This window comes from Hipposideros armiger, unplaced genomic scaffold (assembly GCF_001890085.2).
Source record: "Hipposideros armiger isolate ML-2016 unplaced genomic scaffold, ASM189008v1 scaffold_459, whole genome shotgun sequence".
Classification (NCBI taxonomy): domain Eukaryota; kingdom Metazoa; phylum Chordata; class Mammalia; order Chiroptera; family Hipposideridae; genus Hipposideros; species Hipposideros armiger.
Window position 1 is genome coordinate 1,119,970 of NW_017731809.1, and position 15,816 is coordinate 1,135,785.

At 46.6% G+C, this 15,816-nt stretch overlaps 1 protein-coding gene across 2 annotated transcripts in view; it reads right to left on the reverse strand.

Annotated features, from left to right (window-relative positions):
- Positions 1–15,350, reverse strand: part of FLT1 (fms related receptor tyrosine kinase 1) — a 171,722-nt gene extending 156,372 nt beyond the window's left edge. For both annotated transcript variants that reach the window (XM_019666062.1, XM_019666061.1), the window contains exon 1: positions 14,811–15,350. In XM_019666062.1, the coding sequence (XP_019521607.1) occupies positions 14,811–14,874 (64 nt within the window). In that variant the 5' untranslated portion in view covers positions 14,875–15,350. The remainder of the gene's footprint in view (positions 1–14,810) is intronic.
- Positions 15,351–15,816: the final 466 nt, after the last annotated feature.

Here is a 15,816-nt window from a genome sequence, read left to right on the forward strand (position 1 = left end):
ACATATTTTGGAGACTAATCATGCTTAGACAATGGGATGGGCATGTTGACCGAACTAATTCTTTTTAAGTCTGGGTTCCTTTAATTTTCATATTTACTTGTGCTCAGTTAATTTCCATAGAGTTTGTAATAGCTGTGCCTTCCTAAGATTTTACAAACTTTAAAAAAAAATCTTATCTCAGATGGAATTAACGTTGTACAAGTTTTGCTGAGATTCAAGGTTCTGGAAGGGAAAGTAACCTATTAAGAGCAGTATGCTTCAACTGGCAGTCTCTCCACTTTTACAGATATAATTTACTGAACGTTTTTCACTCATTTCAGTATGTGATCCGAAGACCCTCCTCACAAACATACACAGAAGACTTTAAAAGGCATTTGTACCCCAAAACTGGAGAATATTGTTTTTAATTCTCGAAACATTTTACTCATGTACTTTTCATTAATCTGTCTAGAGCTTTGTTTCTAGAATTAGCCTTTATGATATCTTACAAGAAATCACATCTCTGATGAAAGAAAAAACAAAGCACCAATTTCTGTTATCAGGTGGCTGTCAATCTAACAGGCTTTAAAATAACTTACAAGAGGCGGCTGGTTAGGTCAGGTGGTTAGAGCGCGTGCTCATAATAACACCAAGGTTGCTGGTTCGATCTCCGCATTGGCCACAGAGCTGTGCCCTCCACAATTAGATTGAAACAACTACTTGACTTGGAGCTGGTGGGTCCTGGAAAAACACACTGTTCCCCACTTAAAAAAATAATAATAATAACTTACAAATCAGCTCATTCTAGAAGACAGGACCAGAACCAATAAGCAGAAGTTACATATAGAGAGGTAGCAAGGTGCCCGATACCAGAGCTGTCCCCACCAAGTTAAACCACCAACACCCTCGCTAAGAGACTGATGCGCGGGACTGGACTCCCACCCACGACTGGGAGTCTGGGAACTCGTCCGTCATTTGTCTATTCTTATTTCTCTTCAATGCCTGCCAACCCTGGTTTTCTCTCTACTCTATTCCTGATATGACCCCTTCCTCTCACCCCTTCACCTTGTTGGTTCCCCCAATCTTCAGCCTCAGTATTTATTCTTCTTCTATTTAATATCTTAAACATATACTAAGCGACAGTATATGTTTATATACTGTATAAACATAAACAAGATTGCTTTCTTTAAAGAGTTTATAAGTGAAGCTGGACAACAGATAAATAAACAAGTCAATGTAAGTATATGTAGTTTCATACTTATAAATTCCTTTTTATATAAACATAAAATTACATTATATTTGTATGTTATGGGGGAGTACCAGACGGGGGATAGCTAAGCCAGCCCAGTGAGGGCAGGACTTGTCTCAGAAGAATGATGTTGAGGGTGAGACCTGAAGAATGACTGTGTTTGCTGAAGGACACACCAGGGTGTCTTTCTCTCTCCTTCAAACACTTCCAAATCTTCAAACCCTCCAAAGCTTGTAATAGTTTTTAAATAATTGCTTTCTTTTACCAACTACCCTTCAAGTCTTCTGCTCTTACAACTCTGCTTTCCTTGACCCCTTTGCTAAAAGGAAAGCCTACTGTCTTCGTCCAGTGCCTTGGAGTGTGTGTGTGTGTGTGTGTGTGTGTGTGTGTGTGTGTGTGTGTGTATTTTTTAGTCTGGGGTCCACCCAACTTCACTTGCCATTAGAAAAAAAAAGCCACAAGTGAACATTCACTATAAGGTATGCTTTTGAAATCATAGTGGAGGCCTGCGATGGAGATGCTGCCTGGGATGGAGATGCTGCGATGAGGGGGATAAAAGAAAATGATGGGATGTACTGCATTAGCCAGGACTTGTCTTTTCACTCCTCTTCCTAGCTTACACCATGGATGGTCCAGGCCAAAAGGAAATAGTTTTCAACCCACATGTTCTTATCCAAGATGGCGAAAACGGTGGCACCAACAGTAATAGTATCTAATATCTTCAGGCTGTGTGGGTGCACTTAGAAATTAAAGTTCCCAATCAACTGTCCCTTTTCTGTACCATTTGGGAACCTTGACCAACTAAGAGGATCCCAGCAGGAAGTTCATCTAAAGGAAATGTCTCTGGGAACCATTTCTCTAGTGGCTGGGCAGCTTAGATCCTCATTCTGAATCCCAAGTCTGGATTCAATTCAGGAAAACATGGCCAGCTCAGCCAAGGGTAAGAAAGGGGTCACTGGAAGCAGAGGGTGATTCAAATGAAAGGAACAGAACATTTCAAATGTGTGGAGAGAACTATTGCCAGCTCTCGGACATATTTGTGCCAACCTCCTCTACCTCCACGTACATGCACACATAGGTTCTCCGAAGGAAAACTAATGTGGAACCATGACTCCTACAGAGGCCTGAGGCCCAGAGGAATGGCGAGGAGAGAGTGTCAGGCGGTGCGGCCAGAGTTTATTGAGTGACTACTATGTACCGGGCACTGTAGTGGATTCACAGCTGTGCAGATGGATCAGAAACAAACCCTTAGCCTTGAAGGGTTTCCCTTGAGTGGCCTCTTAGGACATGAGTCATCCAGAAGTAGATTCGGTAAATACCAAGAAATGTAGAAGATTATCTAAATCAACAAATAGAGGTCACCTCCAAACTATGTGTGTTTTCTTTTTAAAGGACATGTTTTTCAGCATAGGGAATCATGCTTTGCTAACTTAAGTGATTCATTTCAGTAAACTTCACAGCTAGTGTCACAAAACAAGACAATGGTAAACATATAGCACAATAAGTAAAACCATGTTTATATCTCCAAATAAAATATAATGTGTTCACTGATGATAATTGCTTGAGCGCCTTTTCAAATGAATGTGTTAAAATGTTCTAAAATAAAACAGTCTCCTACGCCTGCCTGAGCTCACACTGGAAGCTGGGCATAAACCTAGAATGATGATTGCTTAAGAAACCGGCATCGGGAGAATTATATTTGGCATGATCCATAGTTTTCCTCATGAGATCACAGCAGAAAATACAGCGTTTTGGAATGCCATAAGAAAATGTATTTTTTGAAAGAAACTTCCCCCCTGGTCTGTACTTAACATTCTTCCAAATGGTGAGTGAATTATTCCAGGGAAACAATGCCATACCCATCTGCCTGGACTCATAGAGCACATTTAAAAGAAAAACAACCTTATTTCTATATTTTAGAATTACACTACTCCTAAAAGGAGATATATCTGGATGTAGAATCACTGAATTTAATGTCAAGGCTAATAGAAATTCTAGGAAATTAGCTTTCACGTGAGTTTCCTGAATTTCTAAGTGACTTTTTGTGGCAAATACTTTGCATTGGGTATTTTTCATTTACCAGTTTTGGGGTCAGGGACCGGGCAGTGATTGGTAGAACCATTTTAAATCTGTGCATCAACAATGTCTGTCAAATATTCCCTAACCCTCAAGAAGTTATAGGTACACAGAGTCCATTCTAGGCCAATAATAGGGGATAATGATAATTTAATAATAAATAGGGGAATTACTCAATTCTTATGTGTTTTTTTTTCTCCAGTTCTAGCAGAATTCCCTATGGAGAAGATTTCAAAGCTATAAAAATTTCCAAATAACAGCAGAGAAGAAAAATCCAATCCAGCAGGAGACATTAAGTGGAAAAGAGAGTTAAACAGTGTTTTCCAAAAAGAAAACAATACCATTAATCATAGGCGAAATGCTGTAACAGGGGTTTACATTGCCTTTTAAAATTGTTTGTTTGCAATCCCTCTAATATATCCCTGCCTTTCCATCTGTTTATACATTTTTGGTTTCTCTAATGCCAAGTTAGAAAAAGAAAACAAGCATAAAAATCAAACAGTATATGTATCGCCGCCCATCCTTATAATTTTCATCCAAGGCATATATCCATTTGACCACTCTCCACAGTTTCTTCGAAGCAAAAGATATAATAAAACTCCTCGAAGGGTAGCAGGATAGGATTTTTCTCAGATTGGGATAAACGTGGCCATATTCTGGTAGCCCAAAGGGTCCCTCTCCAAGTAATAGATCAAGAAAGACGGAAAATGCTTTTTTCTCTTTCTCGACTTCTTGTACATTTGGATATCTGAAAAGAATAATCTAAGGAAGAGCAAGAGACCCAGGGAAAAACAGGGCTTAAAAAAAATGTTTCCATTTCTCATAACAGTACAAGAATTGCCAGTCAAACAGGGAAATCGAGGCCTGTGGCTGTTGCCGTCCCAGGCGGAAGCAACTCCTCCAAGAAAACGCTTGGAAACACTTGCCCTTATCTCAGACAAAACAACTTGTTATTCTAAACCCTGAAAACCGGTCTGGTTTTCCTTGATTCCTGGATTTTAACATTCAAGGTATGTTGAGTAAATGTTGGTGAGAAGAGCATCAATTTTAAAATCAGAGAGGTCTAAGTTCGAATCTAGGTCTAGTCATGCCATAAGAGCGTGACTCTTATTTAGCAAGTCACTAAATTTCCGCAGGGTTTCAGTGCAGAAAATAAAGTCAAAAGTGCGCATGGTCAGTGGGTGCACCCCCCCCCCTTCCCCTGGAGTCAGTGTTTAGTGCGCCCCTCCCCCAACCCAGGTAGTATCTGCCTTCAGAGTCAAACATGTCATCCGGGACCTTCCCTGTACTCCAGTTTCATTAAGAATAAGCTCCAAGTCTTTGAGGTTTCAGGGATCCAAAAGGAGCACAGAGAAGCAGACACTGGGTTCCTGGGAGTCATCGGGCAGAGGGCAGTCCAACTTTTTCTGAGGTCCTGCATGAGGAGGGCTTTTCCAAATCAAAGCCTGGCTGGCCTCATCCGCCCTGTGTTTTCTGGATTAGTTTAAAGCTACTTACAAGAGAGAGTTTGGAAGTCCATATAAAATCATGTTCTTAATGGCTTTGGAAATCTTTTCCTGACTTGGATTTTTGGGAAGGTCCTTGAATACTCATGATAGGAAAGCCCGCATGATGAAAATTTTCTCTCAATGGAGACTAATGGTTTCTGCCACACTGAGCAGTGGCATCTCCCAGGGCTGCTTTCAGCTGGAGTAGCAGTGGCTTCACACATTCTTTGGAGATGGCACTGCTCCCAGGATAGAATGGTTTTGAAAGAATGGAAAGACTAGCTAGCACACTCTCATAGCTGCGTATTTCCTTCTCCCCTTTTCGTTTAGGCGGGAAAGGCATGGGGACAGAAGGGTGCTTTGGAGTCTGATGGAATGAAACTGAAATAGTTGCAGCCTTACTATCACTTCTATGATCTTAGGAAAAGTACTTAATTGATCCAAGCCTCAGTTTCTTCATATTTAAAAGTACTGTGCTCCCTCTTGGGATTACATAAAATAATAAATTAAATGAAAGTGCTGGACAATCCACAGGGGTTGGTTTCCTCCTTTCTCCCTCCCCCTAAGCATACAGCCTCACCACATCCTCCAAAGGAAGGTACTCAGAGATCCTATGACACAAACCCCAAGAAGCTGCAGAGCTGTCTACACCCAGAATCTGAGGATCAGCTGTCCTCCCGTGCAGGTGTCATGGCACTCACTCATAAGATGCTAGCAGTCTCTAATCAAAAGATGTACCCCAATCAAAAGATCTCTGAATAGGGAGCTTTTCCGCTGGACCAGTCGTCTCACTCACAGGCACTGTTTAGAAGGGCCGAGGCATTATTCATTATTATTTTCTTGGCCGAACTCCTGCCTAATATCTAAACTGAAAAGAAAAAGCTAAGTACTAAACAGTGGTGTGGTATGGTAGATTGAAAAACATGGCCACAATATTGTACAGCTCCTCCCATCAAGACAGGAACCTATTTCCCCAGCGCTTGACTCTGGGTTAGGACCTATCGAATATGACAGAAGGGGGTGTTGTAGGAATTTCAAAGCCTGGGGCCTCAAAAGGCCCTGAGGCTTCCACAGTGGCCCTCTTGGAGCGCCCCTGCCTCTGTCTAAGTAAGGAAGCTGAGGCCAGGTTACTGAATGGTGAAAGGCTGCATGCAGGGAGGCCCAGTGACAGCCAGCACCAAGGTTCCAGTTAAAATATCAGGTGACGGGCCGGCCGAGTGGCGCGATGGTTAAGAACTCGCTTGGGATGCCAGAGGGCCCCGGTTCGGATCCCACATATGAGGGCCAGTGACGCTGCCCTCTGCAGCTGGGATGCTGAGCGACGGCTCGACCTGGAGCTGGGCTGCCATGAGTCGCCGGCGACGGCGTAGGCTGCACTCCCTGTGGCAGTGGGTTGCCATGTGCTACCGCATGTAGCCAGCAGCCAGCGTGAGCGGCCAGCAGCCGCAGTGAGCGGCCGTCCAGAAGCCGGCGACTGATCTGCCTCGCCAGAGAAGAGCGCAATGATGGTGCCAACTTGGGCCAGTGAGGCGGCGTCCTCCACAGCTAGATTGAAGAACAACAACAAAAAAAAACCGACAGCAACTTGTCTGTTCCCCTTCCCCCAATTCCCCAGCACTGTTCCCATCCCCCAATTCCCCAATAAAAATCTTTAAAAAAAAAAAAAAAGAAAAAGAAAAATATCAGGTGACTACAGCTGCATGAGTGACCCAGGTGAAACCTGTAGAAAAGCCACCCAGCTGAGCTCAGCCCAAATTTCTAACCCACACACTCACAAGGCATATTGAATTCTTGTTTTAGGCCACTGAGTTTTGGGGCAGGCTGCTCCGTAGCAACAGATGACAAATACAAACGCTGCCATGACTCTGCCATGCAAAGGCAGTGATCCAGTAGTACATCAAGGATGTGCACCTTCCATGTTTGAAAATAAAAGTGTCCATGTGGTGCTCACAGTGTCAGGCCTTGCACACCCTGTGGGTACCCCAGATGCTCTCTGGGAAAGAGAAGCAGCTAGCATTCCTGGTGTTTCATAAGGTCCCAGCACCGGGGTTCTGGACAGTGGCCGGCCAGCTCTGTCTCCAACCAGGCAGTGACTTTTCTCACCAATGGGGACAGACCACTGGCACATCACAAAAGTCAGCAGAACCAAACTGCTCCAACAGGTAAAATAGAATTCAGCCTCCTACGTGGGAGGTGCTGATCCCAGCAAAGGAAACAGGGAAGCAGGGGCTCAGCTGGAGAGGCCAAGCAGCGAGGCTCCCCACAGTCCTGTGGGGAAAGCAGGGCTGGGACAGAGGCACACCGGTTTCCGGGACAGACCAATGTATGGCACCTTTTGGAAGGACTCTGTAGACACTTGCCAATACCTGTATAAAGGAAAGGCTGAATGCTCCGTGATGTGAGGCAAAGAAAGACTGTTGTCCAGACCAGCAATTCAGGGCTGGGTCTTAACTCACATATGCCACTCGACAAAACAGACCCACTTTCCTCAGAAGGCAATTCTGCCACATCCCCTGACGGCACGTCCCAAACACATCATCCTAGCCTTTCTTCTGCATACTAAGCACACAGGCTCTTCCTGGCAGGAATTTCTTGTAAGTACAGCTGCCTCCACCTTGGTGTATGTCCCAGTGATGATTCGGTGCCTTTTACACATTGGCACCTGGGCAGGTGCCTCCCAGGTGGCCAGCCCCAGGGCAGGGGTTCTCAAAGCCAGGTGTCTGGATCAGATGCATCAGCCTCACCTGGGAAGTTGTCAGAAATGCAAATTCTTGGCCCCACCCAGACTATCGAAATTAGAGACTCTAGGTGTAGCAAGCTCTGCAGGTAATTTGGATGTCTGATAAAATAGGTTCTTAACCTCTGCCCAGAGCTTTAAAATTATTGATGCCTGCATCCTCCTCGACCAATTGTGATTAAAGTGTCAGAAGTGCAGCCAGGGCAGAGGGTGTTTAAAAGCTCCCCAGACGATTCTAATGCACAGCTAAGGACCATTGCCCTAGAGAGAAGCAAAGGGTTTCCCAGGACTCAATTGGCACACTAAGTACTCATCAGGGTTTTGTTATAGGTGGCCTTGAGTTTAAGTGGTTTCGTATTTGTGGGCAATGAAAGCCAAGGCGTTTCATTTATACAAGGTTCACTTCAGGCCTCTTTTAACAAAAAAGTCTGATCATTGTTATAGCTTAGCTGGTATAGACCACATGATGGGTTTGTGGTTGAAAGGAAGTCCATTCCTACCCCACCCCTTAAACAGAAGGACTGGAGACTTGGCTGAGAAGAAATGCCTGGAACCACTGTGATAATCTGTGAAAAGACAAAAGCATTTGCCAAGATTTGCAATAATGGGACAACGAAGAGTGCAAGTGCAGAACACATTAGATTTCAAGCCAGTAAGCACAAAAAATTCATTGTCGGCAACAGCACGACACCATGAGATACCTTGACCCCAAAGAGTCTGGAGAAGGGGATACCTTCTCTGGTTCTTACCACCGAGTAATTTTGGGGGGGGAGCAAATGCTTTGTAAAACTTTGATTTATGTTTAAAACTAATTTAATGCCATTTTTGCTCTTTCCCTCAAGTCCATATTTTCTAAGACCTTGCTCTTGCACCCAGGATTTGGTTAACCTTGGTATCTTTAAGACCACACCTCTGTGTACTTTGATTACAGGTCCAAGCTAAGTTTGTAAGTAGGACACAAGTGTTCTGGCAGAAAATGGGGCACAGAACAACATGGGGGCCACACGAGGCTACTGGTCAGTCCAGGTCTAGTCCCTTAGCCACACAGGTCAAAGGTCATCACTAGGATGTTGGTGAAGAGGACTTAGACCCTGACACCAGAGCTAAGAATCCATTACTAAAATCAGTGCTTCTCCATTTTTAAGGTGCAAATAGAACATCTGGGGACTTTATTAAAATACAGGCTCTGGTTCATTAAGGTCCCAGCGGATGCTGGACCATGGACCACACTTTGAGAAGCAAGTTTTGAAATATGTTGTGGGCATGGGTAAAGTATGGGGCTGGGGGTTGGGTGGGCAGGGAGGCACCCACGTGAGCCCCAACCATGGGTTTCAGATTTTTCAGATCATGTCTCACACCTTCCTAGTAGGACGGGCCTGCCAAGAGCCTGTTTGCACGAGTGGTTTCCATGAGGAGAACCCAACTGAGAAAAGAAGAAATTAGGCAGACTAGCCTGGTCTAGTGGCTTGAAACCACAGGCTCCTATTGAAACAGAGTGTTGACGCTGAGTGTGGCCAAGTCTCTGTCCTTCAGGCTGGCATCAGAGCCCAGCACCCAAGGACTCAGGTTTGAGCCTATGAGAGGATGTGTAAGTCCAACCATAGCACCTGAGGAGCACTGTTGTCTCTAAAAACTGGATAAAAAAACTGGATAAGACACTGCAGGGTAAAGCCAAATCGCTTGGCACCTCACCAATAGAGGCAAAGACAGAACTTCTGCACAGACCAAAGCCCAGCTTTGGGGGCTCCGAGGACCCAGGGAAGCAATATGACGAAACAGAAAGAGATTATGGAAGGTAAGTACCTCAGAGAGTTGAAGCTCGTAGCTGATTTCCTACATCTTAGTCACTCGTGGCCGTGGACAAGTGTCATCTATTAGGAACAGTCCCTCTAAGGAACCCACTGTCACTGAGGCCAAATGGACAGGCAGGAGCACACCCATATACTGGATTAAATTCCCATCTGGCCCTGAGAAATTTCTTATTTGAAATGATAGTGTGGGTACATTATTCATTCATTCACTCATTCACTCCAACACTTCCTGACAGCCTCCATGCCAGGCATTAGAGTGGGTGCCAAGGATCTGAGGACAGCTAAGGTCTCTCCTCCTCAAAGAGACAGGGCACAGCCACACCGACAGAATGCTTACAAGGCCAGGTGAGAACTGGGGGAGGGCACAGAGAGGGGCCACACACAAAAGGGTACGTATAGGAGGGTGCATACAGGAGGCAAGAACCATTCATTCTGTCTGGGGCTATAAGGAGGCGCTCGTGGAGATGGTTCTGAGCTGGATTTTGAAGGCAGGCAAGGAGGCGATGCAGAGGGAGAAAAGGGTCTAGCCGACAAGCAGTACCTACACGGAGCAATGAAAGTACGAGGCCCGTATGAAGAAGGGTGAATGATTTCTGACTGGGGTAGAGTTTGTGTAGCCGGGACACGGTGTGTGAAGACGAAGCTGGTATTGCAAACCACAGCTATGTAAGGCACAGCAGTTCAAAAGAAGGACCTAACTACTCACAAGGAAAATAAATCTCACCGAATCTCCCAGCATCCTACCGAGCAGCCATAATCCAAATAGTCTTAATTCAAACCCCTACCGGCTTTAAGGACATCGATGAAAATTTCACATTAGAAAAAGATGCTGGAGTTTAACAAGAAATTCTAGCACTGTAATAATAAAGCCTCTCAACAAATATTTGAACACCTCTCCTCTGTCTGGGATAGAGGAAGTACAAAAATGAAGAAGAGATGTTATCTGTAGTATGAGCATTGGGATCTGTTCCTAGGTCTGCCACTAGCCAGTTACTGACCTTGTGGGACGTGGAAAATCACTAAACGGCTCTGGGCAGATTTCTCATCTCTGAGGTGAGTAGATTCCATCTACATGGTTCCATCTCGCTCTCCCAATGTGTGTGTCTGTGAGACAAGATCAAATCTCTCGAGAACATCAAGGAGAGGAGCAATAATCAGAAATGGCTTCACCAAGACTGATGGGAAATCCCCAGGAATTCTTGACATCCCCCGACATCCGCCCCAGCAGCAATGCAGGAAATCTAGTCCACTATCTCCAGAAGACTCAATGGAACCATTTCCTTAATGAAACCCCCCTTAGCACTCCCAGATGCTAAGCCAGAGGCTGTCCTTTCAAGCCCTCCCTCAATTACCCCAATCCTCCCATTTCCTTCCCCTCCCTCAATCTGGTATAAAACCCAGTAATTTAATCAGCAGCATGCAATTTCCAAGGCACCCTACTGTGTGAGGAATCAGCCCTAAGCCTGGAAAGCGTCTGGCAGATCCCCTCATTCCGTCCCCCGCTCACCACTATACCAGGGCCCGTGGGACAGACTGGATCGGTCTGTTAAGTTGGTTAAACCCAGTGCAACAGGTGCTTTTAGTGCTTTGAACCATCCCTAAGAATATATCCCTAACAATATAAAAAAAATAAAGCCAGGTGTTATTACAAATGTCCTTCCTCCCCTATCTACAAAGACAAATACTCTGAAAAATTATGATGTGTACTTGACATCCAACCAACTCCTGACCCTGCAACTGAACCAAGAACCTGACTAACGGCAAGCTTTGCATTTCACACCCAAGTGCCAACTCACTTTCTCTCCATTCTTATGCCCAGTCACATACACATCTCAGCTTAAAGCACTATAGAAGCTACCGCTCTGTTATTTGTTCTTGCTTTGTAGAACTTTCCCAAGCCAGAGTAGATATCAGCCATGGCTACAAGAGGTTGGAGAACATTCCTCAATCAAGGACATGACATTTTTGGGGGTCTATATAAAACCTTTTTTTTGCAACATACCATTTTCAACTTTGTTATTATATACATCCAAAGTAGATTTAGAATCTCTCCATAGTTTCTGGTAAGGGGAACAAAGAGATTATTTGGTTCTAAAAAGTCCTATCAAATAGGTTCAATTGGGTTTCGTATTCTCATTGAAGTTAAAACTCTTTTAACATAAAGTTATTTTGGATCAAATAAGTGAGCATTGATCACAAAAAAAAGAAATCCTTAGAAGAGATACTGTAACTAGAGTTATGAAGTAGATTCTACTCCCTAGAGTTACACATTCTGCTAATAAAAGACCAAGATAATGATTACTAGAGGTTTGGGCATCCTCCAAGAGCTTGTGCAGCCCACCAGAGACCCAGTTAATTAATTGGTTAGATGCGTTCTACTAGTGAAAAAGAAAATGCCGTGTGATTACTGACAGCGGGGGAAACCCAGTTCATCCTTCCAGCCTCAGCTCTGGCTTCTCAGCTTCCCATCCATGCTATGTGCAAATGTAGGTAAGGGAGGAGGAAAAAGGGAGATAGACACTGTTCAGCCTATTTCTTGGAATCATTCATTAAATTTTAGAGTTGGGAAGGGCCTTAGAAATAACCATCTATTCTAACTTCTGAATTTTACATACGAAAACCAAAAAGTTGCTTAATTTTCACTAGAAAAGAAACTGGGTAGCCTACAGGGTAAGAACAAAACTTCAAATAATAATAAGTAAGGTGAAAAATATTGAGGAACTAGAGTAAGTAGGTGACTACCTACAGTTCACCTTCAACGGAATCCATCAGTTAGAAAACTAAGCAGATTGCCATAGGTGCTAAATAATTAACATTTCACATATGCAATTGAAAAACACAACCAAAAAAGTGTGGCTGCATAATCCTTGGGGAAAACAACCCAAATTGTGATGTAAAATTAGCTTTATTATGAGATTTATTACATTCAATTTAGAAATGGGTATCATTTTCATTTAACTTTATGTTATTAATGTAGATCTCCCTCACAAAATTTCCAAGCGAAGCATTTCCAGTTAGTTATAGCAAATTGTAAATGTTAGCTACTCAAAAACGCAAGAAAAATAGCGACAGAAAAAAAAGGGTCTGTGGCTTTAATCTTGTGCGTGATGCCTTAAAAGTAAGAAAATAAGGCTTTGGAGAAAAAGAGGGCATTTTTTTTTTAGAGGAAGATTACAATGTAGAGGAGTTGAAAGTACCTAAATTATTAGCATCTTTTTATTTCCCAGGGTATTTCGAAAAAGGTAAATATACTCTTTGGGGGAAATGCATTCTCTTTTTGTATTACTGAACCTCTGGTTATTTTATCCCTCAATGCACCTGTGCACATCACTCCCCCCCACTCCCCCTTACACACACACACACACACACACACACACACACACACACACACACACAGAGTCATAATAACTGATAAATTTGCAAAGGCTGCGAGCAGGCCCTGACCCAGGATGGCTGCATGCGAGACTCCCGATAAATCCACAGGTCAGAAACTTGGCCCCTTTCGAGGTCCCCTCCCCAGAGCGGCAGCCCTGGGTTCAGTTCAAAAGCCCTGATATGGTTTAGAAAGTCCGTAGCGACTGTTTGACGGTGAGATGTCTGTTCACCCGACCGAGAAGCCTGTGGTTTTAGGAAGGCAGGTTTCTCAATTACAAAATACCATCCGCTGATGAACCGGTCCCTAACCCGGCAGATAAAGAGGTTCTCACCTTGCCAGTGTTTTGTCTGGCTTTCTTCCTATAACACGTGTAAATTTTTTTTTAATCACAAGAGTTCCAAGATTTCTGCTTCATTTAAGTAAAATAAAATCTAAGAGAAATCACAATGGGATCTCACGTTTCTGAAAAGCTTCCACCGATATAAGTAGCCCCTAATAAAGAAGAGAGCCATACTTCACTAGTCAACCACCGTTTTGAAACAAAAATAAAGATATATCTGCGTGAAGCAGAAAATCTAATAAAACATACTCTTCCCTCCATTCTTTGGATTCACAGCAATTTATCTAGATTTACCTTTCGGTACAGATGGACTTCAGTAAGTTATTTAAATGCTTTAAGCAATTTTATTAAAAAAGTGACTTTTTAAAACAAAAATGTATTTTTGAATTAGAAAAGCAACATTTCATTTAATATAGTTGTTTTAGCAACTTTCCCAACCTACAGCGAGTTCTCGGAATTACTTCGTCTTATCTCTAGGTTTAATGGTTTCACCGATTGAATTGAAACTATAGCTTATTATTTAGAAACTGACGATCTAATTAGTCTTCCCACTGAGAAAGAGTATTTGGCTGTTACAGCCTTTGGAGTTTTAACAAGAATTTAAAAAAAAAAACGCTCAACTTTCCTACTGACTTTCCTTCCCGGGATCAGTGCAATAACTTATTTTATGCATGTTACTGTCTTTTATTTCATATTTTACCTTTTCTCCATGATACTTAAATGAAAGGCGCTCCGAAACCTGGCTGTCTGTGCCCACGGGGACTGAACCAAGGGCTCGGCCACTCGGTCCCGCTAGGCAGAGACGCGAGTCGGAGCTCCGAAATCCCCGCGGGCTGTGGAGCCTCTCTGGGGCGGCTTCCATCCTAACCGCGGTGCGACCTCCTGGCCCGGACGGTTCTGCCGCCTGTTTCCCTAACGCCCAGAAAAGTGGCGGGCCTCACTGGTTCCACAAACCGCATCTTTTGGTCCAAATCGTCCGCCCTTTCTTCTCTCGGAATTTAAAGGCTAGGCTTGCAATTCCGAAACTTAACGGTATTTGGGTTCTCGACTGGCCTCGTTGGTCAGGTTCACTCAGGTCAACGACCTGGGCTGGACCCCGCGGCATAGGCTCCAGTGGGATGGCCGGCTGTGCGCTCCGGCCCGGTGGTGGGAGAGCCGCGGGAAAGTGGACGCTCGTAGACCATCCCGGGGTCAGTCGGGCTCGGGGACTCAAAGTGAGTCGAAAGATACCAGCTTTTGCCATCTACGGGGTTGTCTGCTCCCGGCAAACACGCGAACCCCTCCAAGCGGGCTTTCCTTCGTCCCTCTCGAGGCGCGACGTCGTGTACTATGCCCAACATTCCCACCGCCGGGCCTCAGCCCAGCCCCTCGGCGGCCTCACGGACGTTCGGAGCCCTCCAGGCTCCGGAGGACCCCGTGGACCAGCGCCAAGCCTCCTGGAAGCAGGCCTGGAGGTCAGGCAGATCCGGGTGCGCGGCGCTCCCCGAACCCGGAGCCAGGCAGAAGGGATCAGCGACTCCAGCCGCCAAGGGGCAGCCCCAGCGCTGTCCAGGGCGACGATGCCCGTGGGGCCCGCCAGCTGCTTTGCGAGGCGCGCACCCCGACCACCCAGCGGAGAAGGGCGCCACAGCCCCAGGCGTGCCCACTGCGACCCGACTCCTAGGTTCCCGCCAAACCTCGCCTCCCCGAGTGACCTCGGTCCCGGCCACAAGGCTGTGCCCCTGCCACCCCATCACGGCCCGGGCCGCGCCTTACCTGTGAGAAGCAGACCGCCGAGCAGCGCGCACAGCAGGACCCCGGTGTCCCAGCAGCTGACCATGGTGAGCGCGACGCGGCCTGTTCGCCCGGTGCCCGCGCTCCCGGCGGGAGACCTATCCAGCCGCCGGATCCTGTCTTCTTGCTCTCCGCTGCCGCCGGCTCTGCGCTCTGGCTCCGCGCCCCGAGCGCCCCTCTCCGCGGCTCCAGCCAGGAAGACAGCCACTTGCCGGGTAATCCTCGCAGCTCCGCGTCCTTGGCCGCTACGCTTCAGTCCGGAAGACTGCTCCGAGCCGCCGCCGCCGCCGCCGCCACCGGGAAAGAGCCGCGAGGAGTGTCCGGCGGGCGCGCTCCGAGACTCCAGCGGACCTCGTCGAGGAGCAGCTGAGGGCGGGGGCCATTTATAACCTTTCCACAGCCCACTTCCTACCCCGGCACCTCCTTCCAGTGACGTCAAGGGGTCCCCCACCCCTCATCCGCCTCCCCACCTACCCTCTTCCTCCGGGACCTGATTCCCTAAGGCTACGGAGAGGGGCGGGGGCCGCGGGAGGCGGGGGGCCGGGGCCGAGCGCTCTGCGGGGCGGAGAGCGCGCGTGCTCTGGGAGGCGCTGGAGACGCGTCCCGGGAGCGCGGCCCCGGGCAGGTTCAGGGTCCTCGCTCACGTCCCTCCTGCTCCGGTTCCTCCTCCTGCCCCCGTCCCTCCTCCTGCCCTTAGTGCTCAGGAAATCCTTGCAGGCTCCCTCCACCCGCTTTACTCAGCCCCGGGGGCCGCCCGAGGCTGGGAAGGGGACAGGACTGGAGTTCCACCGCCCGCCCCCTGGGCGGAAAGTCCGATCCGCGGGAAGCTGGCCGCGCCCCCCGAGACGGTGTTCTTGGCACCAAGGAGTGAGTGGCAGTCCGGCTCCCTCCTCTTCCCGCCTGTGCAGCTGCCACCCAGCCCCCTGACTGTACCCAGACGTCTAGGAAGGCGCCGGAAACCTTCGGCACCGGGGACTGGAACGGGAGC